The sequence below is a fragment of the Anoplopoma fimbria genome, chromosome 9, assembly GCF_027596085.1.
Source record: "Anoplopoma fimbria isolate UVic2021 breed Golden Eagle Sablefish chromosome 9, Afim_UVic_2022, whole genome shotgun sequence".
Taxonomy (NCBI): domain Eukaryota; kingdom Metazoa; phylum Chordata; class Actinopteri; order Perciformes; family Anoplopomatidae; genus Anoplopoma; species Anoplopoma fimbria.
In genome coordinates, this window is record NC_072457.1 from 7,666,509 (window position 1) to 7,689,660 (window position 23,152).

Below are 23,152 nucleotides of genomic sequence, written 5' to 3' on the forward strand. Positions count from 1 at the left end.
CCTGGTGAGATGAATACAGTGTAGACTGTAAATATGTACTGGAAGAGCGTAGTAGGTTCTATGTACAGTAACATGGCAGCAGTAGGTAATTTAGAAGAATTTATTCGGGAATAGCATGCCAAATCTTATATTACATGTATTAAATATGTAATTTCAAAATAATAATAATAATTGAATTGACAAAGCACCTTTCAGTCGTGAACACAAAGTGCTTTCCAGATTAAAATATATACATAATTAAAAGAAAAATTGAAACCAAAGTAAACCCTATGCCTTGCAAGGAAAGATGGGAAAATGCAAAGTTAAAACTTTGAATAAAAAATTTTTAAATGATAAATAAAATTTAGTACAACATGGTAAAAGGGTCATCTAAAAGTGTTATAAGGCAAATTATAGGCATACCGCGGGGCACCTGCCGACAGGCCAGTGCAAGCTGGTTTGGAGCCACTAGACACCCCTGGATGGCAACTACGACAGAGAAGGAGAGGCTATAGAAGTGCAACTGGTAACCAATGAAGTGGAAGCTGATGCATCAGTTGTAAGAAGTTGTAGAACAGACCCTGAACAGACCAAAGGAGCTCCAAACTGTGAAAGATGACTATGATCCAACTGGAGACTGGCCAATGTAAACTGGTTCGGAGCCTCGACGCACACCAGTCTATCTCTCTCTCTCTCTCTCTCTCTCTCTCTCTCTCTCTCTCTCTCTCTCTCTCTTAACCTACCAGGGGCACATATAGGCCCCTTATGGACCCCAGAGCAGGGGTCCATGCATTTAATTAATCAGGCAATGATATAATCTGAACTTGATTTTGGGTGTTTTGTATTTCGCTCTGCAGCAATGCCAGTGCTTGGAAATCAGATATTCAGCTGGCCAAGCCATTAAGACTCTGCTGTGGCACGATTAAGACCTCACAAATTCTTATTCAGATGGGGGAAATTCCCTTATGCTTGGGGCGTATTAAGTTGGGGCTGCAGTACTTGGAAAAACTAAGTAGTGCTGATCAGACCCTCCCAGCTAGACATCTCTTGCAAGGGTCGTTTGATTCTAGGGGCAAAATCAAAAGAGTGTAACAGGCAAACATTGCAAACCAAATGGGAATGATATCTGAAGCCTTTTTTTTAATGGAAGAGCTGGGCATTGATCTTAATTTTCTACAAGAAGAGGATCATTGAGTGATAGGTGATTAACTTAACAGAGCAACATGATCCTATTTGAAGAAGGGAGAAATTGATGTACATATATCTCTGAGAAGAGTAGAGCTAAGAGGATAGACTAAGAGGGAATTGAAAGAGAATGGCAAGGATAATGGGAAAATAGAGAGCAAACAGAGGCGCTGTTTCTATCTTCAACCCAAGGATAAAAATATAATTTACTGCTCAGCAACCCGGATAGACTAAATTGTGTAGACTGAGACTATTGGAAACTGCGGCTTAAACCAGTGTTTGCACATTTTAGCCACTGGACTATGTGATTATAGATATCTTGAAATGGTCAGGGATGTTTTCCTGGAACATAGTAACACAGTTTATCAGAGATTATCAGACCTCGGAGTTAAGTCATTTGACATAAAACATTTATCTTTGCCACAGTGAGAACCACCATCTGCTCTCTAAAAGCAGTATTACAGTTTCTGCATGATTCAGGGCTGTATGTGAAAATGTGAAGTGCCACTTGAACACTAAATCATTCATACAGTGAAAGAAACAAATGTGTGCAATTATCCGGTACCTTTATATTCTAAATTATATATATATATAAAATATTACATTTTAAATACTCACCTGCTGTACATAGTAAAGTTTTCATTCCTTTTGTGTATTTTTATCTGTATAATGTTTTTATTGTGTTGTATATGGTTGTTATTGTGTTTGTTGTTCGCTGCTGCTGGCTGGCTGAGGGCTACCAAATGAAATTTCGTTGTATCACTACAGTGACAATAAAAATCTCTTTATCTTTATATTTATATATATATATATATATATATATATATATATATATATATATATATATATATATATATATATATATATACAGTACCAGTCAAAAGTTTGGACACACCTTCTCATTTAATGGTTTTTCTTTATTTTTTATTTTTTTCTACATTGTAGATTAATATTGAAGACATCCAAACTATGTAAACAAACCAGAATATGTTTTATATTTTAGATTCTTCAAAGTAGTTGAACGAGAAGGTGTATCCAAACTTTTGACTGGTAGTGTATATATGTATATATATATATATATATATATATATATATATATATATATATATATATATATATATATATATATATATACAAACTTTCCATATTTATTCAAACATCCTTGCACTGTGCATCATTGCACTATTATCTCCATTCCATTTTCATTTTCTGTGTGTTTTATGTTCAAATTATTGAACATTTTTATTAATATTTTTGCATTTATATTTCTGTGCACATAATAGTTAATGTTTACACTTACATTTGTTCTTCTTTGTTATCCATGTTTTTTGTTTATTTCTCTATTTCTGTGTTTGTACGTCAAAATTCCTTGTATGCATAAACATAAACATACACCAGCCCATAAAGCTGATTCTGATCCTCTCCGTATCCTGCGGAGGTCAGTATTACGCTCAGCAGCGTCGAACACTACCAACATTTATATGTAGAAGAAGAAGGCTCGCTTAACCCGGAAGTAATGCTCAACAACAAAAAAATTGCCGGGAAATCTGCTGCTCTGTCAAAGCGGCTGCTGGAGTCTCGAAGGGAATATTAATGAGAAAAGTGTGTTTGTCTTCAGGTTAAAAAACATTGGTTGTTTCGTGCACCAACATGGACGAATATGACGAAATGTACGGGATAGAGGACGACTTCGAGGACCAGTTCGCCGACGAGCTGGAGGCCATGGCTCAGCTGGAAGGTGAGGAACAACTTTAGATTAACAACTGAACCAGGACCTTAAATGTTATGTTCACTCCACACCCTCACACCTGACCTGTGAACCTCACTGCATCATTAACTTACAGTACCAACCTGTGGAGGGTTACTAAGAAGACTACAGTTACTTAAGTAATGCATTTAAGTACATATTTTGAGGTATATTATACTTTACTTTACTTTCAATCAATTTCTCTGCTAATTTGACTTCATAAATCTACTCTACTTCAATTCAGGGGTAAATACTGTATTTGTTGCTTCACTACATTTATTTGATAACTTATTTTTGCAGATTCAGACTATTAATACAAACAAATTAATCAACTGAAACCTTTATATTTAAGTTGCAGTACCAGTCAAAAGTTTGGACACACCTTCTCATTCAACTACTTTGAAGAATCTAAAATATAAAACATATTCTGGTTTGTTGAGCATTTGTTTGTTTACCACATAATTCCATATGTGTTCCTTCATAGTTTGGATGTCTTCAATATTAATCTACAATGTAGAAAAAAATAAAATAAATAAAAACCATTGAAGGAGAAGGTGTGTCCAAACTTTTGACTGGTACTGTATAATTAGCTCCACCTGTTACCAGCTGCAACATTAGATTGATGTACACATTGATGCATCAATAATTATAATCCAGTAATATATTGTATATTATTCCCAAATGGACCGCTCTGCATAATAGGCACTTTTACTTTTGTACTTAAGTAAGATTTTACTTGTAGTTTAGGCTGCAGACCTCTGTCTCTGTTTGATCTGTTGTTTTTGATATACTGATAAACTACACCTACTGAACTGCAAAATGGTCATTTACCCTTCTTTAAGTAATGAAACTCACAGAAATGGTCAACAATTATTCATGTAGATAAAATGATGCAGCATGATAAACCCCTTAACACCCAATTTGCTTTATTTTATCTGTAAGTAGTTTTAAATTTGGAGAAATATAAATAATCCACAATGGCTGAGAATATATCACATATACCCACGCTCACGTGTTTTTGATATGTCCTGGGTATCATTTTATGAGTTTATATGCATCAAAATTCAGCCTGACATCCCTTGGAAGCTTTTTGATCTTTGATTGAATTGGAAATTAAGTTCTGAGGGTTTCATACAACCCCAGACAGTGGGATTGAAGTTATTAATGTAGTCTGTAAAAGTAATGACCTTTTGCTATTATGAAAGGTTGTCTGCATTATTTGTACAATATGTGACATACTTCTAGTAACAGAGTGATAAATCTCTTGGATCTTGGTTTATTTATATATGTTGATAAAGTCATTTTAAGTCTTACTAATGTTAGAAAGAAGTGAAACCAGACCTTCACAATAATCCCATTAATTGTATGTGTTTATCTTTTTCTTGAATGGCTTAGAGGAAACCTCCAGTCCGGGTAAACGTCAGAAGCCCGGTCCACGAAGCGACATTACTGATGTAGAGCACCTGCTGGAGGATCAGTCCAACAGTGAGTTCACCCTGAGAGTACTCTGGCTCTCTTCTCCTTGTTGTGTTTGATTGTTGTTTGTTGAATCTGACTTTGCATCCGCAGCCCCGAAGGCAAAGCGGAAGAAGCAGGAGGCAGGAGTGGCCAAGCGACTCTTCAACTCACTGCAGACTCAAGAGAGCAAAGCCCCGTCACTGAGTGATGACATCACACCGCCGTCCTCTCCGGAGCAGTATGAAACACCTCGCAACCTCAGGTAGGAGAGATGCACGGGTCAGTGTCAAACACAGTGTGAGGGGAAGACATCAGTAAAAGGCAGATGTGTTGTGCTTTAAATATTTTTACACCGATTACTTTGTTTATATCTAGTGCATTATTGGGAATGTAGAACATTTTATTAAAAGCCAGTGCATTTAAATGCAAAAAGCAGATGCTCAGATCACAAACAAACAAGAGGCACTTAAAAGTAAGACATCACAAGGATGAAAGATGACAGTCTGCTATTTAAAGAGACACAAAAGCACCCACTTACCTCTCTGAGAGCTGCAGCTGGTGATACGCCACCTGTGTAGAATTGAACAATATTGTTATTGTTTATGTTTTAAAGCACTTTAAACAAGGTCATTTGCATTCTAGTGCTTTTTAATCAGTCTTTGTTTCGTTACTGAAATTATTTATTAAATTAACAGAAAAACAATTGATGACAATTGTGGTATTTAGATTAATTTAGATTTGTAAGAATACAAAACATTTGCTAAATGCATCCTGTCAAATCTGAGGATTTTCTGTTTTTCTAACACAAATTAGGAATATAAAGTCATAAATTTGTTTCTAATTGAAACATGTGCTTGACATTTATCATTATTCACATTTGATAGATTGTACAAAAATATCTATTATTTAAAAGAAAACACACACAGTACACACTTCTGAACATGTTTGTGTGTTTTTAGGTCAACCTCAGCCGTGTTGGATGAAAGTGGCTTTGCTGCGTTCCCAGAGACGCCCAGGCGACCTCCCACAGCGGCGCCGGCATCGCTGCATGTGCTGAAGCGGCCTCCTGTAGAGGGGGAGTACATCAGTGTGACCGACTCATCGGGGAGTCGGGTCTACCTCAAACAAACAGAAGACACAGGGTCAAAGGTTAAACTCCTCAGCATGATGAATTTTAAACAGCATGCTTTTGTCATCATCTCGTCCAAAATACTGAATCATTTTCAGCAAACACACATCAGGTGCCTGTATTTATTATTTCAAATATTTTGCATTTACCTGTGTGTGTGTGTGTGTCTGTCTCCAGGTAGTGGAAAGCAGATTGGTACCAAACTCCCAGGGTTCACTGGGGCTGCTGGCAGTGCCAATCGGTGTGTTGAGAGAGCATGAGTCAGAGAGGGTGAGTGACCAGGCTGCTGCTTGAATAATCTGCCAAGTAGCCTGCACATGAACACACTATTGATTCTCATTAACTACACAAGCTAAGAGTTTACTCAGTTTCCCATTTTTCTACGAACAGAGTGGATCTTCATTTAAAAAAAAAGCATTATTTACATATAATACAAATCAATGCTTACCTAACGGAGCAAATGAGCAAATGTTTGATAGTTTTTCATTATAGAAGCCTATAATTTGTAATTCATATATTCATTAATTTGGAAAAATCATGATTAAAGCTTATAATTTGAACACGAAAATAAAATACATCAATAACCCCTTTTGTGTATAGATACAATGATTCTGTTATGTGTTGATGTTCCTGCAGGATGTATTTCAGATCACCAAATGCAGATATTTTGAGAACTGTTTGTGCATGACTGAACTCTCAGGCTGTTGAGAATGCACGTTTGGTTAATTTTCTTCTCCTTCTTTGAAATCTTGCAGCGCCTCCAGCAGGTTATGGAAGAATCTCAGCGCCTCACAGGTCTGCTGGCCAGGTAACTCACCGCCTGTCTCTCTGTCACACCGACACATCAAGAATCTGATGACATGCAGCAGCAGTTTGTGTTTTTTTTGTTTTCCTTTTGTGAAATTATGTCACATTCCAGCAGTGTGAATGATGCGCTCGCTCAGCCTGGAAGCAGAGAAGATGAAGACGACGACGATCCTGAAGACACAGAGGGACGAACCTCTCGCCTCTGGGTGGACAGGTTCTCTCCCCGACAATACACAGAGCTTCTCAGTGATGATGTAAGTCATGTTTTATGTATCTTTATAACTGTTTGTCTACATGCATACATGCTCTGAGTGAATGAAACCTCTTAAATGCCTTACTAATACCCAGAGTTTCTGCCCAAGTGCCTCATAGTGCTGCAACACTCGTCTTTCAGATGAATTAGTGCAATAAAATGTGGATAAAAAGATAAAAAGATTTGGACCTGAACACTAGTAAATACCCATAAACATTGGTTTTCAGCTGGTTTTGGGGGTTTAGTTACTCTTTTAATGTTGTTAAGTCCAAGTATCTCACACTGATTCCAGCTGTGTGTTACTGTTTTTATTGTAGTTTACCAACCGCTGTCTGCTCAAGTGGTTGAAACTCTGGGACACTGTTGTGTTTGGAAGAGAGAGGAAGTCCCGCCCCGTCCGGTTCGACAGACAGCCTCCCAACCAGAACAACTCATTCAAACCCAATCAACCCAATCAGAATGTAAATCGCTTCAAGAGCAAGATTGAGGTGACTGAGGAGCTACTGGAGGCCGAACTGGACCAGTACAAACGACCCAAGTTCAAGGTAAACACACCTGCATCCTCCCGTCAGTGCTATTTCAGCTTAATGACCTTTTAGTTTTTGTACAAGACATAATTTTCTTTGGTCTTTCTCTAGGTGGCTTTGTTGTCCGGTCCTCCAGGTTTGGGAAAGACCACCCTGGCTCACATCATAGCAAAGCATGCTGGGTACAACGTGGTGGAAATCAATGCCAGGTTAGACAAACCAAATTAAAAATGACACTAATAATAGTAGTAAATCATAAATAGGTTTACAATAATCTCCCTGTTGTGACCTTTTTCTGCAGTGACGATCGCAGTGCAGAGGTGTTCCAGAAACGTATCGACACGGCAACACAGATGAAATCAGTTTTGGGATCCAGTGAGCGGCCAAACTGTCTCATTATTGATGAGATTGACGGAGCACCAGCAGTATGTTCCGACACTTGAAATGAGTAGGAAAAAAAATGTTAAAGCCCTCCTTCAACCTTCGATATTAGTGTTTTTTTTCTTCCTCTGTGGTGTTCGACAGGCTGCCATCAACATCTTGTTAGCAACTCTGAACAGAAAAGACGGACACGGCGGGGAGGCTGGTTCAGAGACTACAAAGAAGAAAAAGAAGAAGGAGTCCATCCTGCTTCGACCAATCATCTGCATCTGTAACGACCTGTAAGAGAGCATCACAGTCGAAGTAGTAGTTTTTTTTTGAAGCAGTAGAGTTTTTTGACTTTCTAAATATGTGTTGATTTTGTTTTTTTACTTTGCAGCCATTATCTGATTACCTCTTTTTCCTTTTAGATATGGTCCAGCTCTCAGACCGCTCAAGCAGCAGGCCTTCCTCCTGGCTTTCCCCCAGACTCAGCCTTCACGCCTCACACAGAGACTGGGAGAGGTCAGCTCACACACACACACACACACACACACACACACACACACACACACACACACACACACACACACACACACACACACACACACAAAATAAATACACAAACACTTGCAAACACACCAACAATCCAGGTTAACATGGAGTTTTTGTTTTTCAGATTTCACTTAAGCAGGGGATGAAGGTAGACACAGGCACTCTGATGTCGCTGTGTGAGAAGACTGACAACGACATCAGGTCTTGCATCAACACACTGCAGGTGGGTGGCAGCACTGTAAAGGAAAGTCTTGTGTGTTGCATCAACACTAATATACAGTTGAATTATAGCACAATATGTGTGCTTGTCTGCTTAGTTCCTCCACGGTCGCGGCCACAAGCAGGTGAACTCAAAGACCATCCAGGGTGTCTCTGTGGGGCAGAAGGACCAGAACAAAGGCTTGTTCCATCTGTGGCAGGGAATCTTCCAGTTACAGCGTACAAAACGGTACCGTATGTCTTAACAGAGCTTTTCATGAAATAATAAATGTTTTTCTGTATTTGCACAATTACTCGAGGCAGCAAAAGTTCAAGTTTAGTCAGACATTATGAAATGCAAAAGATCAAGAGATTTTCAAAGTGTTGTGCTCCCACCAGGGTCCCTGCAATGTTCATTGGGGTCTGTTCAACTGTTTTTAGCATTTACTGCTGACACCAACAGGTTAATTGGAAACTGAATTTCTCAGGGCACCTGTAGATTTTGAAAAGCCTTATTTCACTTTCCTTTAAGAAAAAGGTCTTAAAAGGTATTAAAAAGTAAAATCTTTTTTTTACAAAGGTTTTTATCTTATCTAAAATCTCCAGTTTATTTTTTATTAATATTATTATTAATATTAATAAACAAATGTCAATTAATTCATGTACTTGGTAAATAATTTTGATCCATACAATCCCTTCTAGTTTTTGATTGATATCTTTCATAATTTGGCCGGTATGATCATGTAACAGGTTTTAAATCCCATTCTTCATGGGGATAAACATGTCTTTTAAAAGTGTTAGATTGAACTTTTTGAACTCTGCAGCAACTCTTTTTGTAATCTGGTCAAAACACTTTTTACAACTTTTTACTGTGGTCATAAATCTGTCATTTCTCTTGTCTGTGACAGGCTTTTATTTTCTGCTTTGATCTGTGAGCATGAATGAAGAGAATAAAATCATTGGCACAATAAAAAGTCAGGCAAATGTCAACTTGTCACACCTTCAAATCAAAGGCGACACAATCTTATCTTTAACTTTACTGTCTTATCTGTAAACTCTCTCTGCTTATTGGGTCCTAACTTAATAGATGTTGACTAAACATTCAAATTTGTTCTCTCAGGAAACGTATTGGCGAGGGCTTTGATGAGGCACCAGGTTCAGGAAGCGGAGCTCAGAGGTTTCAGCACATTCTACATTTAGCTTCATCTAGTGGAGAGTATGAGAAGGTCTCTCAGGTAATTAACTCACCTAGAATATATTTTCCTTTTTTCTTAGCGCACAGAAAAATATATTTAAAAAAAATTGTCCCATGCTTAACACACAACAGCTAAGCCAAAACATTTAATGTTATAGAAAACTCTACATTATGATGTCTTAGGTCTGATATCAGGTCTCTCTTCCTCAGGGTCTTTATGAAAATTATCTGTCGATGCGTGTGAGGGACCCCAACCTGCAGAGTGTGTGTGAGGCTCTGGACTGGCTGTCGTTCTCAGACAGGTTGAACCATGTGATTATGCACGGGCAGAACTTCACCCTGATGAGATACCTGCCCTTCCTGTCCGTCACATTCCACTTCCTGTTTGCCCACACGCACGTGCCCCGCATCAGCTATCCCCACAGCCAGCACGAGGTACGGATCAACTACAGGCACCTGATGATGATCAATTGGTTTAAACAATCCGTGTTTCACATAGAAAAATTGCAAATTGTATTGACTGACAAATAAATGAATGGAAGATAGAAACAAAAAGAACAATAAACAAATAACAAACACGTAATATAAGATGTTTAGTTTAAATAATAACAACTGAGATTATTTTGTCCCCTCTGGTCTTGTCCTCTCCAGGCCTCCACTCGGCTCCTCAGCAGCAGGAACGCTTTGTCCGCCATGGTGGCCGACATCCCAGCATGCATCAGAACGAGGATCAGCCATCTCAGCCTGTCCCTTGATATTCTCACACTTCTCCTCGACATCATCTGTCCCAAACTACGGCCTGTATGAAAAAAACATGTTCCGTAAACTTGTGCATGTGTGTTGGTGTAGGAACTGTGATCCCAGGTTCTGTAGCTCTGCATCTGTTCAAGTAAAAGTAAAGACAAGTCAATAACACAAGGTCATGTTTTTATATGGCACTGCATTCAAATGTTTAGTAACATCCTGGTTACTTGAGTTACAGACTTGCTGTGCAAAAATGTACACTCAATGGGCACTTTATTAGGTACACCTGTAAAATCTAATGCAATCCAATACAATAGTGCTGACATAAATTCTACCTTTTATAAAAAAAATAAAAAAAAGATTATGTTAAATTTTGATTAACAGTTTCAGATAATTATTCATTTAACTATATGTTTATTGTTGTGGTTTGAAGTGGTGTTTAACTGCACTGCATTATATTATGATTAGTTCCTAATATTTTTACACATTTACAAACATTTCAACATATAGTTTCAACAACAATTAATAATAAACATATAGTTTTGAATTAATGTCAGGACAGTGCAACAAAGCTGAAAATTATATTCACCTTTGAGGCCAATTAATTATATGGGATTGCACTGAATTTTGTAGGTGTTTTCTAATAAAGTGGCCTGTCAGTGTATTTTATTTATCAAATTGGGAGATTTTCTGATGTTTGCATTGCAAAAATTCCATTCATCTCAATTGTGGTGGTTTGGTGTCGGAAGACGCACAGGGTGTTGTATCTCATAACTGTCATCAATAATAAAACATAAAAAACACTAGTGATAATGTAATTGTAAGCAGATCTGTTTTTTCCGAAAATGTGAAATTAACAAAACTATGGTCCAAATTTGGTAGTTTTGGATTATTTTTGATATACTCTTACATATATATAAAAAGTATTATGAGTTGATTTTCAGCTCAAAGTTTGATGTTTTTCTCTTGGTGGATCTTAATGTGTTGGTGGGCGGGTGGGGACCCATCAAGGTCCTCAGGAAGGCAGGATAACCAACGACGTTTGGCGTTTAAAGCAGGGTGGGCTGGAGAAGGTTATGCAACGTGTTTTAAGTTTGATGGACTTTCATTGAAGCTCACACTGAACTCATCCTCTCTGTTTGTGTGTGGGTGTGTGTGTGTCTCAAGGTTAGAAATATGCACGGCGGGGTTTCATAAGAAAACATTAATATGCTTTGTATAAAATGTCAGTAAAACTTTCAGTGACTGCATCCAACCTTGAATCCTCTGTGTGTGTTTTTCTCTTTCCAGGTGAACCCGCAGCTGTTCAGCAGCAGAGAGAAGGAGCAGATGCGTGAGCTGATCAACACCATGCTGTCATACAACCTCTCATACAGGCAGGACCGCACGCCTGAGGGCCAGTACACATACATCCTGGAGCCGTGAGTGTACACACACACACACACACACACACACACACAAACACACACACACACACACATCCCTGCACTCAACTGCATATTGCATGTGGACACATGCAGGGCAGATGTGTGTTTTCTGGGGTGTTGAAGGTCACTGCTCTTGTCCACACTGGTGCACTGCATGGAGGCTTAGAGAGTAATCCCTTTAACACCTGGTGCGTGTGTGTGTTTGATGGTAGTGGTGCTGGAGCAGAGTAGCAAGCTGGTGGAGAAACAGGTGGAAGGGTGAGCCGATTAGGTTTGAATTATTAGAGCCGTAAAAGTAGGAGGAAAGAAGTTCTAGAGAAAGGAGGAGACGAGCTGAAAAATTGAGGCACGTTAAAATAAAAGATTAAAACTGAAAGGAGCAGAATCTGCAGGTTTTGTTTCAAACTTGCGCTTCAACTGTGGAAACCTTTGTTCCTCTTGGACCTTCTTTGAGGACAGCAGATACTCTGGTAGAATGAGATAACTCTACGTACAGCTCAGTCATGCCGACCCGGTTGGCGGAGCAGCCCGGCGCCCAGAGGGGCTCCTTCCTGCAGGCTCGCTGTGACAACGTCCTGGTCACCAACGACTGGTGCCTGCCTCTAGTTTTGGCTCTCCTGCTGCTTCTACTGATCTACACCTTCCTGTACCTGCCGTCTCTGGCTCACCACAACACCTCTCTCTGAAACTCTCATGGATAAAGGCTTGGAACGCAATTGTGGGAATTCAAATTATGAACACAGACGGCGGAAATGCCCCCCGTCCCAAAAGGGTTATTTGATTGGACGGCAATTTTTTTTGGGGGAGCTTTTGTTGATTGGTCGGACTTTGGCAGAGTTGTTAACGTCGCCTGGTTTTGGTTTTCGGATCAGTGTGGAAAGACATGCAGAGAAGAAAAGAGCAGTAAACTTGAACTTCATTCATTACAAGTCGATCTTTAAAACCTCTAAACATTATGTCGAACTTCTATATCAGGTCTGTTGTGGAATATTCTCAGTGCTCTGACTATACATGTATATATTTACTGCTGTATTTGCAGTAATATTTGTACTATCCTAATATCTGCGAATACATGTGAATATGATTAAAGATACAACTTAAAGAAAGAGCTAAACTTAAATCTAAATAAATGTAACTTGGATGTACTTAAGTTAAATTGTAGATAACTTAAGGCGAGACAAGAATTCAATATGATAATGTATAGTCTTTCAATGTAACTGTATCAAGATGGTGATACACAATTACGTGGTCTAAATTGATAATAACAAACACATGCTAACTCAAATTAACTCCCTTAAATCAAACTATTTTCTTCATTTTATTACTCTGTATTTGTGTGCACGCATGTCAACATAGTCAGTGTATAGCTGGAAATATAATTTTTTTCTTTATCTGTGCTTTTTTAGCTAAACAGATACTAGTTAGTATTAGCTGCAAAGAGTATAATCCGACCCTTTCATTATAAAGTTTGTTCTGATGATAACATCGCTGATATTTTAAAATGATAACTTGCAATCAATCGCTCACAGTCACATATATTATTATAATCTTATTTATGTTATATTTATGTCCATCAGCAGAGTGAAGCAACTAGTGTGTGTTTGTGTGATTTTGTGTGTGATTTTGTGTGTGTGTGTGTGTGATTTTGTGTGTGTGTTGGAGAGAGATGGAGATCAGTGGTAAGAGGATTAAGGTTTCAGAGATTCAGGGTTTTATTGTGGAAAACAAACCACGGCACCAAAAGTGGAAGCTTAAAGTTATTAGTTTGACATTAAACAAGGTTCACCTCTGTGTCAGTTACATGCTTTTATGAGTGGGTTTGTGAAGAAACGATGTGTGTTTGTGCACAGCCGTTCACATAGTGTGTGTGTTTGCAGGCGTGTGGAAGAGGTGGTGAGGTTTCCGGGTCTGCCGCCGCGCCGTCAGCTGACGTATCAGGCCAAACAAACCATCAGCAGAGAGATGGAGCAAGAGAAGATGAGGAGAGCCGAGCAACTGATGCTGCAACGAAACCCTGCAAAGGTGAGACCGATTTGGGTTTTATCATATTCAGATCAACCTGTTAGACCGTTAGTTAATAATCTAATGTGTTTATAATCTGCTGTGTCTGTGTTAAGCCGAGAGTGGAGGAAAAAAGGAGCGCCGCTCCAACATCTACCAAGAACCATCAGCAGAGGCTGGAGACCATCGTCAAACAGACCACAGTGGAGATCAGGGTGAGACACATGCACCCTAACCTTAACCACTCACGTAATCACTTCGCTCGTCCTTTAGGCAGAAAGACTTTCGATTTCTCGCCACATAAAAAAACGAAAAAAACAATCTAGGGGGTGAACTACTTTTTATGTGTTTTAATGTTTTCAAACATTAAATTAAGAGATAAGAAATCTAAATTTAGATCACCACACTAGAATCTCTCTTTATTGGGCAGTTATTCTACATTAAAGATCAGTCACTTGACAGCTAACAGTTGCTGGTTCTCTCTGAATCATAAGACGCTTTTTCGCAGGTGAGATTTCCAGGTTCACAGCGAACCACGGTACGATTTGTTGCTGAAAATGAAGCTCAAATAAACACTGATATATTTCACCATCAACAGAATTTGAGATGGTCAAAATGTTCTAATTTTAATTTTGAATTGCTTTTTAATGATCCTTGATCAATATATATCTGCAACCTGCTGACAAACAGTGTTTACCTGAGGGGGAACTGGAGGGTGGGTGCCACTTTCCAGGATGATGCTGAAGGTTGACATCATCAACTGTATGAGATCAGTTTAGAGGGCGGCCACAAACTAGTCAGTTGTGCACTCTCACATGCACTAAATGCATGCACGGCTTACGTTTACAAATCAAACTCGGCTCAGATTACACACAGAGGGAGAGTGATATCATATTCTGTTCAGGTAGCCATTACTCCACTATGTCTGTACTAAGCAAATAGTGGTTTTCTGCTTTATTAATGCTCTGAATGTCGTATATTGCTCTTTAAATATTGATGTAAGTTCATGTATGTTTTACTTTAATGTCATTTGATTTGTCATATGTCATAAAATAAATTATTTTAGCCCATACAACATGTAAACATGTGTATATTCTGAGCAAAAAAAAGTCACCACCAAGTATATGATTTAAAAAAAAAAAAAAAAAAAAAAAAAAAAAAAGGTTCATGAGATGAGTAGCAGTCCATTGTGTATCTAAAACCTGCAGGGCAGGTTTGCTCTGCTGCTCAACATGGATTGATGAACTAAAAAGCTTTCAGTCTACAAAATGGGGGATTTTTTCATAGGCTGAACATTTCTGCCTTTAGTTTTTTTCCTTTGGTTATTTAATCACCGAATTGAGAATAGGTTCAGCTCTCTCTTTCTCCCAGTATTGAGCTTCCCATAGTTTCTATTTGTCAGTTGGTGCCTGCAGGTGGAGCCAGTATCTGTTTGCTCAGAGCCTCTGTGGCTGAGCTGCAGTTTTAGTGGATCAGGAATAGAGAGAGTGAACCTCTAGAGGGCAGAAATGAGGATAATGAGAAGCCACTGGGTTAAAGTCCCTCATGGTGAAACTGGAAAATCAGGCTAATGAGAGATGGCGTGTGTGTGTGTGTACCCATGTGATTGTTCATTGTTATTGACCTCCTTATTGAGGACGGTGTTTCAGAAACTTCCTGATTAACCTCATCCTCATCCTCATCGCCTGTGTGTGTGTGTGTGCGTGTGCGTGTGCGTGTGTGTGTTTTCATGTCTTGCAGCCGGAGGTGGATTTCTTTGGTCGAGTCGTTGCCCCCAAACCCCAGAGACCACAGCCCACCACAGAGACAGGTACTGTAGAGACTCCAGTGTGGCTTCGTTTATCCCCAGCCTGTGAGAACACATGATAACTGATGTGTGTTACTTGCGGTTGGTGGGAGATCTGGACTGTCAGATCCAGATGTTTGTAATATGCTATTTCTCCTGGCATCATAAAAGGCCTGACATGTCTGGATCTACAGTCTCTTTCTTATATTTGGACTCCAGCCGATACAATTATAAATCAACATATTTTCCTACGTATATAATGCTGCTTGTATTTAACTTAATTTGCTACACTTATTTATAAATATTTGGAGAGTTGCTGTGGTTTGGCCTTACAGTAACTTTGTGTGATTGGAACCAAACGTGACTGCTGTGTTTTAAATGCATCGCAGCTCCGCACCAAAAATAAATGGCACACATGCACAAAATAAGTAGAGCAGAATTGTGTAGCTTGTTTTCATTATTTTCACAAATTGTGTTTCCAATATTGCTTGCAGTTATTAAGTGCACACAACTTTGGAACATGCATATTATTGTTCCTCTGTGACTTCTTATTGCTTTTGCTTATATGTAGTATTTGTCATATTCTGCATCAACATCAAGATCAACCACAGGCAGGTTTTTAAAATAATCTGTAAAAGGCCATGTCTGAGTCAAAGTCGTCTTATTTTGCTGGCTCATAAATGATTAATGCATTTGTAATTCAAAACATTCTTTACACAAATATCTGTAGCTTTTTATTCAGTCTTTGGTTCAAGATTCAGGGCTCAGTGTTCGAGCAAAAGTGGATCCATTAAAATCACTAACATTCCTGAAAGCACTGCATTACTGAAATGGATCAATGGGATGGAAATGGAGAGCTGTGGCTGTTTTATAGGTCAAAGTAGGATCAACAACAGGGTTCTTAGCTCTCCTGTTCATTTTGTGCATGTTTCATTAATCAAAGCAAACGCTAAACTCGCATGAGAGCCCAGAGCGTCACGCAAATGTATCTGCGATTTTCAATCAACAATATTCTGTGAAATGTGGCAGGATGAGTAAAACACTGGTTGATGGAAATGATAGTACATTACCTTCTATTATACGCTGATTGGAGTTAAGTCGCTGATGTACAGTAGCGTACACTGGGTTTCTATGAATCGGACATCAGTTAATGCTTCATTTAATTATTGATTGTTTTATTGTATAGCATGTTAGAAAATAGGGATTCTTTCTCATCACAACTTCTCAGAGCCAAAGCTGATAAAAAGGTGAAATGATGAAAAAAACGAATGTATTCACATTCTCTAATCATAATGGAGAGCTCCAAATCCTCACATTGGGGAAGTAATTTATTTTTTCTCTTTAGCGGATTGGATTAGAGCTGAATCTATTAGTTGATCAAATTAATCCATAACAGTTTTAACAATCAATTAATGGTTTAAGTCGTGCTTGAAGCTAAAATGACCGAGACTTACTTGTTCTCGATTCTAAAAATGTGTGTGTAGGTTTTCTTACTCGCAAATGAAAATAAACGTAGTATTTGTTGAGGTTTAGACAAAACGCTGGGCTTTGGGAAATGTTTTTAGCTTGATGTTTCCATGTCTTGTCTGTTCTATCTTTTACTTGCCACTTTGTCTTTTGTTGTGGAGCATTTTATGATGTCTGCTCTTGAAAAGTGCTATATAAATAATTGTTTTATTATAATTCATATTAATCAATGCAATGAGCAAACAATCGGCAGATTCATTTATTTATAAAAAGCCTTAATTTATTGACTAGTCATGAGGTCACTGGAGGGAAGCTTTAAGGACAAACCAGACCTTTTTTTTTTTCCAATTACCCTTGTAGTCTATAAAACTTGATGTTTATTACCTTTACACTTATTTCACATATTTTTAATTTTAAAATTCTATTTTGTATTTGTGATTCATGACTTTTGCCGTTCTTGTTTTTTGTTAAGCACCAAAACACCAGTGCAGATTTGTATGTGAAAATATACTTGACAGTAAACCTGATTCTAGCAACAAAATAAAAAACACCCAATAATTGCTCTTTCTTTCTCCCTGCAGGTGAGAAGTGTCCAGTTTATTCAATGGGAAAGGCGGTGGGCAACAGTGACGTTTGGTTCCGGTTCAACGAGGGCATGTCCAACGCTGTCAGACGAAACGTCTACATCCGAGAGCTACTGTAACACTCTCTCTCTCACACACACACACACACACACACAACCGCCTGTATGTTGTATGTAAGCGCATCAATAAATCCAAAATCCAGCTGTTTAAATTCAAAACAGTCTTTATTTTGATTGACAGTGTAAAGAGCCAATAAAAACGTGTTGTTGAACATTTCAGAGCAGTCCATGAAAACAAACCTCTAGAAAGCTACTCGGTGCTGCACGCTCACACACAAACACACAGTAGTCTTTACATAAATTAAAAGCATTCAGGAGTCTCCCAATAAATAAACATGATTATAGCAATAATAAGTGTGTGTTTGTGTGTTTGTGTGTTTGTGTGTGTGTGTGTGTGTGTGTGTGTGTGTGTGTGAGAGAAAGGGAGAGGATGTGTGAGTTAGTGCAGCGTGACTGTGCGTGGGAGTGCATGATTCTTTAGTTTATATGCATCTGTGATTGTGTGTCTATACGTGTGCTTGTGTGTGTGTGTGTGTGTGTGTGTGTGTATGTGTGTGCGTGTGTCTCCATGTGTGTGTGACCATTAGAGGATCACACACTTGCCCTTCTCGACCCAGGGGTTAGCTCTCATCAGCTCAGGGTTCAGAAATGGATCTTCACAAACACAACCCTCGATCCACTTCACCAGCCTAGAAAAACAAACAAACACTGTAAGCACGAATCTGATCCTCAACAGTGAAGAGAGCTGGCGTGCGTGAGTGCGTGTGTTTGTGGACCGCACACTCACTCAGTCACGGTGATGGAGGATTTCTCTCTGTTGATAGCCAGCTGATACTGAAGGCTCTCCACTTCTCTCCTCATCTGTGGAACGTCTAACTCCTCCATGATGCTACTGCTGCTCACACACACACACACACAAAAGAAACACACGTAACACACTGTCAAGCTCATGTAGATTAAGAGTTCAGACACACTCTACATCAAAATTTAGATTTGAAATCAAGATATATTGAATTTTTTGCTGTAAAAGAGCTGTTTGATTTCTACAGTTAAACACATGATATGTCATTTTTATGCCACAAGGGGTCGTGTCGTGGTGAAGTAGCGTTGCATTATGGGAGTTGTTGTCTTCCCTGCCACTGCCTCCATTACAATCAGCTTTTCCCAGTTAAGATTCCTTCAGTGTTCATAGTCGGGAGTGTTTTTTGCTGCTGAGGTCTCCTCCACACAAACAAACTGACCCGTTGTTTCTCTGATTACAAACAAATAAAATCTTTCTTCCGGTTAAAATATGTACTTAAAAACGACCATGATCCAAAAGGTGTATCGTAAAAATGTGGCTTAAAACGGGATAAAAAGATACATTTATGAGAGCTTTTGTTAGACAACCACAACGTTGATGTGTGCACTGAGGCGAAATGACACCATTGACACATGACCAAATGAATTTGGTTAAAATTACAGAATTAAAAAAGTAGTTTGAAACATTTGGGTTGATACAGAACTCGACACTATATATGACTTAGGCGTACTGCTTTTTTTAGACATTTTAATCCGGAAAAGTTTAACATTACACCTTTTAAAATCTATTATTGAAGAAAAGTTTAACTTTTGAATAGACGAGAATAGAGCAAAATCAACTTTATTTTAGTCTCCAACCTTTGTGACTCCTAAAACAAAGCATCCTCTGCTTGTAACCCCTCGTCTCTGTTTGAACTTTTCACAACCAGTACACATTTGCCTCCACTTTATTTAAATAATTCTTAAGAGTCTTTAAGAGAAAGTAGAACCAGGCAGATTGGAAGAAAGTTAGTCTGAAAGTGCATATGTCTAAAGCAGAAATATTTTTATGTTTTCCTCTCTTGTGACCCTTTAGATAAATCGTGTGACCCCTCAGTGGGAACAACTTCTCTGTTTGATAGATTTATGACAATAACGTAGAAAACCTTATAAAGACCAGATGGCAGCCACTTTGCAGAGCTTCACCAGAGAGTGGAGGTTAACGGGACTTATTCATATTGAGATAGTTGATGTCAAAATGCTAGACTGACCCAATAATTGAGACTATATGTAACCTAAAAAAAAAAGTTATCTTAACTACACAAGTGTCAGTTCCTCTCTGAAGGACATTGTCTTATTTGTATCTACCCCTTTCATTTTTGTATCTGATGGAAGATGTTAAACCTTAACTTAATTAAAATAAATACTCTTAGCCAGCAAATCCAATAAAAAGACCAAAGTCAGTCCGTCTCTAATGACTTTCAAACTTGTAAATCTGTAAAATCAAGTCATAAATATATTATATAATACCGGAGTTGGCCACTGTAGATCATAAAACATTCTTTGTACTAATAAATAGCCCATTTATTTTGGGACTACTTCATTGGCGGATTGATACATATTTGGTGCTCTGATGAGTATTTACGGCAGCAGCTCTGTGTCTGCGAGATCAATCATCGTAATGAAGGAAGATGTCAGCCAGTGTAACCGCGTGGTTCACTAATGTGTTTTTAACAGTTTTTACGGCACATAGGGATAATAAATATCAGACTTTGGCTTCACAGACAAATCTGGCTTTTTATCGGATTTTTGGGACCGAAGAAAAAATAAGGAATATTCTTTTAAGTAATTTAATATTTTACTAAAGCAAATATGCTAAGTATTAGCCAGTATTATGTCTGTAAAGTACTGATAGGGAAACCAGTGTTAATTGTTGATGAGGTAACATCCTTACAGGCTTGGTTTGGTCCCTTTGGGGAAGTGTTGATTCAGCTGTGACAATTTTGGATCTAGTTTGTGCTAGGGCTGGGTGATATCTCCCTTTGATAATTGATCGTGTGGTGATGAAACCATTTATCGAGATTCACAATCACATTTTCTGAATTGATAATAACAAACACATACTAAGTTAAATTTCTCAAAAAAAGCAAATCATTTTGCACTAAAGTTCTTGATGAAATCAAAAAATATTTGGTACTTTTATCAAGTATTTAATATTTAATTTAAATGGTAGTATACAATGTGGTTTTATCATATAGACTATTCATTTATTTATTGAATTAACAGGAAACATACTATTTTGTGTTATATATATATATATATATATCATTGTTGAGATAAAAACTGACTTTTATCATAGTACATTTTGTCCATATCGCCCAGACCCAGTTTGTGATGCTTTTTAACTACACTGTATTATACAAAGAGGTTTATTTATTTATCATTGAGTGTAAATAACAGACACATACTATGTATGATGCAATACTGATCAACAGCACATAAATCTACATCCTCCAATATCATCACAAGTGAATCAACATCCCTCTAAAACAATTCAACCAAACATTAAGCATTAAAACCTTCATGAATTATTTATTTATCGTAGTGCTGTTGTTTTAGACGCCATTAGTGTTAGCCTGGTGTACCTAACAAACTGGCAACAGAGTGTACTCTTACTGTATATTTGCAGATTGTCAGGTAAATATTGCACCAAATAGAAACTCTAAAGTACAAATACCTCAACGGTACTGGAGGAAACGCACAATTACTGTAGTGTGTCGCATTATTGTAGCGTTAAACTATCCAGTTGCACCATATCAGAGGTACAATTTAAAGGTACTTATAGTCAACTTAAGTATAGTATTTACGGAAAGCCACTTTGTTGGATTACTCTAAGGTTTAAGGTTTAAGATTTAAATAACAAAGTACACTGGCTATGTATTTGTACTTATTGTAAAGTGTGCCCCACCCTGCCACAGGCCACAGAGAGAGAGAGAGAGAGAGAGAGCCCAGATGAGAGAGAGAGAGAGAGCCCAGATGAGAGTTCAGGCCGATCAGTTAAGTCCTCTCTACTGGAAACTCTCTCCTCCCTCCTCCTCCTCCTCCTCCTCCTCCTCCTCTTCATCCCTTTAATGGAGTAAGTCGGCTGCCCGTCTCCTCCACCAGCATCCATCCTCCTGCCTCTCACCAGCAGAGCCAGATGTTTCCATTAAAAAAGGCCTTCATCATTTAATTATAGCATCCCCCTAATGTGTTACAGTGACATCCGCCTCCATCACTCATCACATCTCAACGATGCTGATCTGAAGCAAATCTGCATCTAAATCCAGCCTCTTCCTCCCTGAACACCACAGGAGGATGAAGCCAGCAGAGATGTGGAGCTCAAGAAAAACACAATGTATCATTTCAAACGCATTTGCATCGTGATTATTTGTCATAGAGACGCATAAACCCCCCCCACACACACACACACACACACACACACACACACACACACACACACACACACACACACACACACACACAAACACACACACACACATACATATATATGCACAAACAGCCGCTCTTACCGTCAGGCCTACCGGAGATGAGAGGACCGCGGGTGGATGTTTTCCGTGCAGCCGGCTGATGGAAGATGCAGACGGGGCTTTAACAGCGACGATAACAGCCGATGGTCGGTGCAGTTTACCCGGCAGAGGAGTCCGGCTTCAGTGCAGGAGGAGGAGGAGGAGGAGGAGAGGAGGAGGCTGTGGAGGAGGCTGTGTGTGTGTGTGTGTGTGTGTGTGTGTGTGTGTGTGTGTGTGTGTGTGTGTGTGTGTGTGTGTGTGTGTGTGTGTGTGTGTGTGTGTGTGTGTGTGTGTGTGTGTGTGTGTGTGTGTGTTTTGCAGGGCACTCCCCTACGCTCCTCTTCTGGTAGCGACTGGATGCGGGATGCGCAGGAAGGAAAGAGAGGAAAGAGAGGAGAGAGAGAAAGAGAGGAAGAGGAAGAGAGAGAAAGAGGAGCCGCAAGGTTTGACAGTCAAAAGAGGAACTCGAGCAGAAGACGCACCTGTATGGAAATCCAGACGCAAATGAGGACGCGGGCTCCTGAGGGACAACACACCGAGATTCCTCCTTTGCTTTTAATCAGATGACCGGATGTGTCGGTTTCTGTGGTAATAATAGGCTGTGACAGATTCCCCTCAGACCTGGGCTAAAATTAGAAATGAGGTTAAAGAGCAAAGTCACAAGGAAAAAATGCAGAGATGGGACAAAAGGTCTTAGTCCCTGCTTCCTCACTCTCCTGTTAGTGCTGCAGCAAAAGCACTCAGCTGAGTGTTGTGTAGATTCAAAAGTTTGGAGGCCTAAAACCTCTGATTCTTCCCTCACATCTTAGGCCCCCATGTAGTTTCAAATTAGTTTTTTTTTTGGGTGTAGTTATGTAGCTCACCACTGCTTTTAGGCACAATCTGTGATCCAATCCTCAAAATACAAGATCTAAACCCACTATTCCGCCAACGTTGATTGCAGTTATTAAAATATGGGTTGAGACAAATCCGATTGTTGTCCTATGAAAGAGTTAAATGTTTTACTCAAGTGATGGAGAAGCCCTCGAACTTTACTTTTTGCATCGCAGCTCATTTATGGGAATATACAAATCTATTGGTGGTTTAAACAAATTGTGCCTTCGTGCTGTGATCACATGCAAAACAGGTTTACTAAGACGAGTCCTGCTAACAAAACATCCACGTCAAGTACCCGAAGTTCATATCTTATATAAGCAGGTCTGTAGCCAACTGGACCACGAAACTCAGCTTCAGTTATAGCTTTTCTGGCAGGCAAACCACTGCCATCATCAGTCACGTTATGGATACTATGTTATTATTGGGGCACAAATACTACATTAAAATCATTGAAAAGGGTTCCCAG

The 23,152-nt window shown here is 38.9% G+C and overlaps 2 protein-coding genes across 4 annotated transcripts; one reads left to right on the forward strand and one right to left on the reverse strand.

The window, feature by feature from the left end:
- The first annotated feature begins 2,618 nt into the window (after positions 1-2,618).
- On the forward strand, positions 2,619-17,525 carry chtf18 (CTF18, chromosome transmission fidelity factor 18 homolog (S. cerevisiae)). 3 transcript variants are annotated; one of them, XM_054605079.1, is made up of 23 exons: positions 2,619-2,677; positions 2,783-2,902; positions 4,307-4,396; positions 4,481-4,631; positions 5,329-5,518; positions 5,676-5,768; positions 6,254-6,306; positions 6,418-6,559; positions 6,876-7,103; positions 7,197-7,294; positions 7,387-7,510; positions 7,611-7,747; positions 7,877-7,970; positions 8,125-8,223; positions 8,318-8,448; positions 9,319-9,433; positions 9,604-9,828; positions 10,045-10,194; positions 11,428-11,558; positions 13,442-13,586; positions 13,682-13,780; positions 15,306-15,375; positions 17,400-17,525. In XM_054605079.1, exons 2-23 carry the CDS (start codon positions 2,815-2,817, stop codon positions 17,519-17,521), a joined length of 2,775 nt encoding a protein of 924 aa, XP_054461054.1. In that variant the 5' UTR covers positions 2,619-2,677; positions 2,783-2,814; the 3' UTR covers positions 17,522-17,525. The 3 variants fall into 3 exon arrangements, with proteins under 3 accessions (XP_054461054.1, XP_054461053.1, XP_054461055.1); XM_054605078.1 differs by lacking the exon at positions 2,619-2,677 and having other exon boundaries at positions 2,699-2,902; XM_054605080.1 differs by lacking the exon at positions 2,619-2,677 and having other exon boundaries at positions 2,699-2,902; positions 6,421-6,559.
- Positions 17,526-17,607: 82 nt separating this feature from the next.
- gng13a (guanine nucleotide binding protein (G protein), gamma 13a) lies at positions 17,608-22,026 on the reverse strand. The gene is made up of 3 exons (XM_054605084.1): positions 21,814-22,026; positions 18,249-18,356; positions 17,608-18,150 (listed from the first exon to the last, which is right to left on the reverse strand). Exons 2-3 carry the CDS (start codon positions 18,344-18,346, stop codon positions 18,045-18,047), a joined length of 204 nt encoding a protein of 67 aa, XP_054461059.1. The 5' UTR covers positions 18,347-18,356; positions 21,814-22,026; the 3' UTR covers positions 17,608-18,044.
- Between the last annotated feature and the right edge of the window lie 1,126 nt (positions 22,027-23,152).

What these genes read in the sequence shown, in the direction of transcription:
- chtf18 (XM_054605079.1), top strand. Translation starts at nt 2,815, where the DNA reads ATGGACGAATATGACGAAATGTACGGGATAGAGGACGACTTCGAGGAC. An exon ending in GAAACACCTCGCAACCTCAG is followed by an intron (nt 4,632 to 5,328) that starts GTAGGAGAGATG and finishes GTGTGTTTTTAG; the next exon opens with GTCAACCTCAGCCGTGTTGG. An exon ending in ATCTGCATCTGTAACGACCT is followed by an intron (nt 7,748 to 7,876) that starts GTAAGAGAGCAT and finishes TTTTCCTTTTAG; the next exon opens with ATATGGTCCAGCTCTCAGAC.
- gng13a (XM_054605084.1), bottom strand. Translation starts at nt 18,346, where the DNA reads ATGGAGGAGTTAGACGTTCCACAGATGAGGAGAGAAGTGGAGAGCCTT. An exon ending in TCCTCCATCACCGTGACTGA is followed by an intron (nt 18,151 to 18,248) that starts GTGAGTGTGCGG and finishes TTGTTTTTCTAG; the next exon opens with GCTGGTGAAGTGGATCGAGG.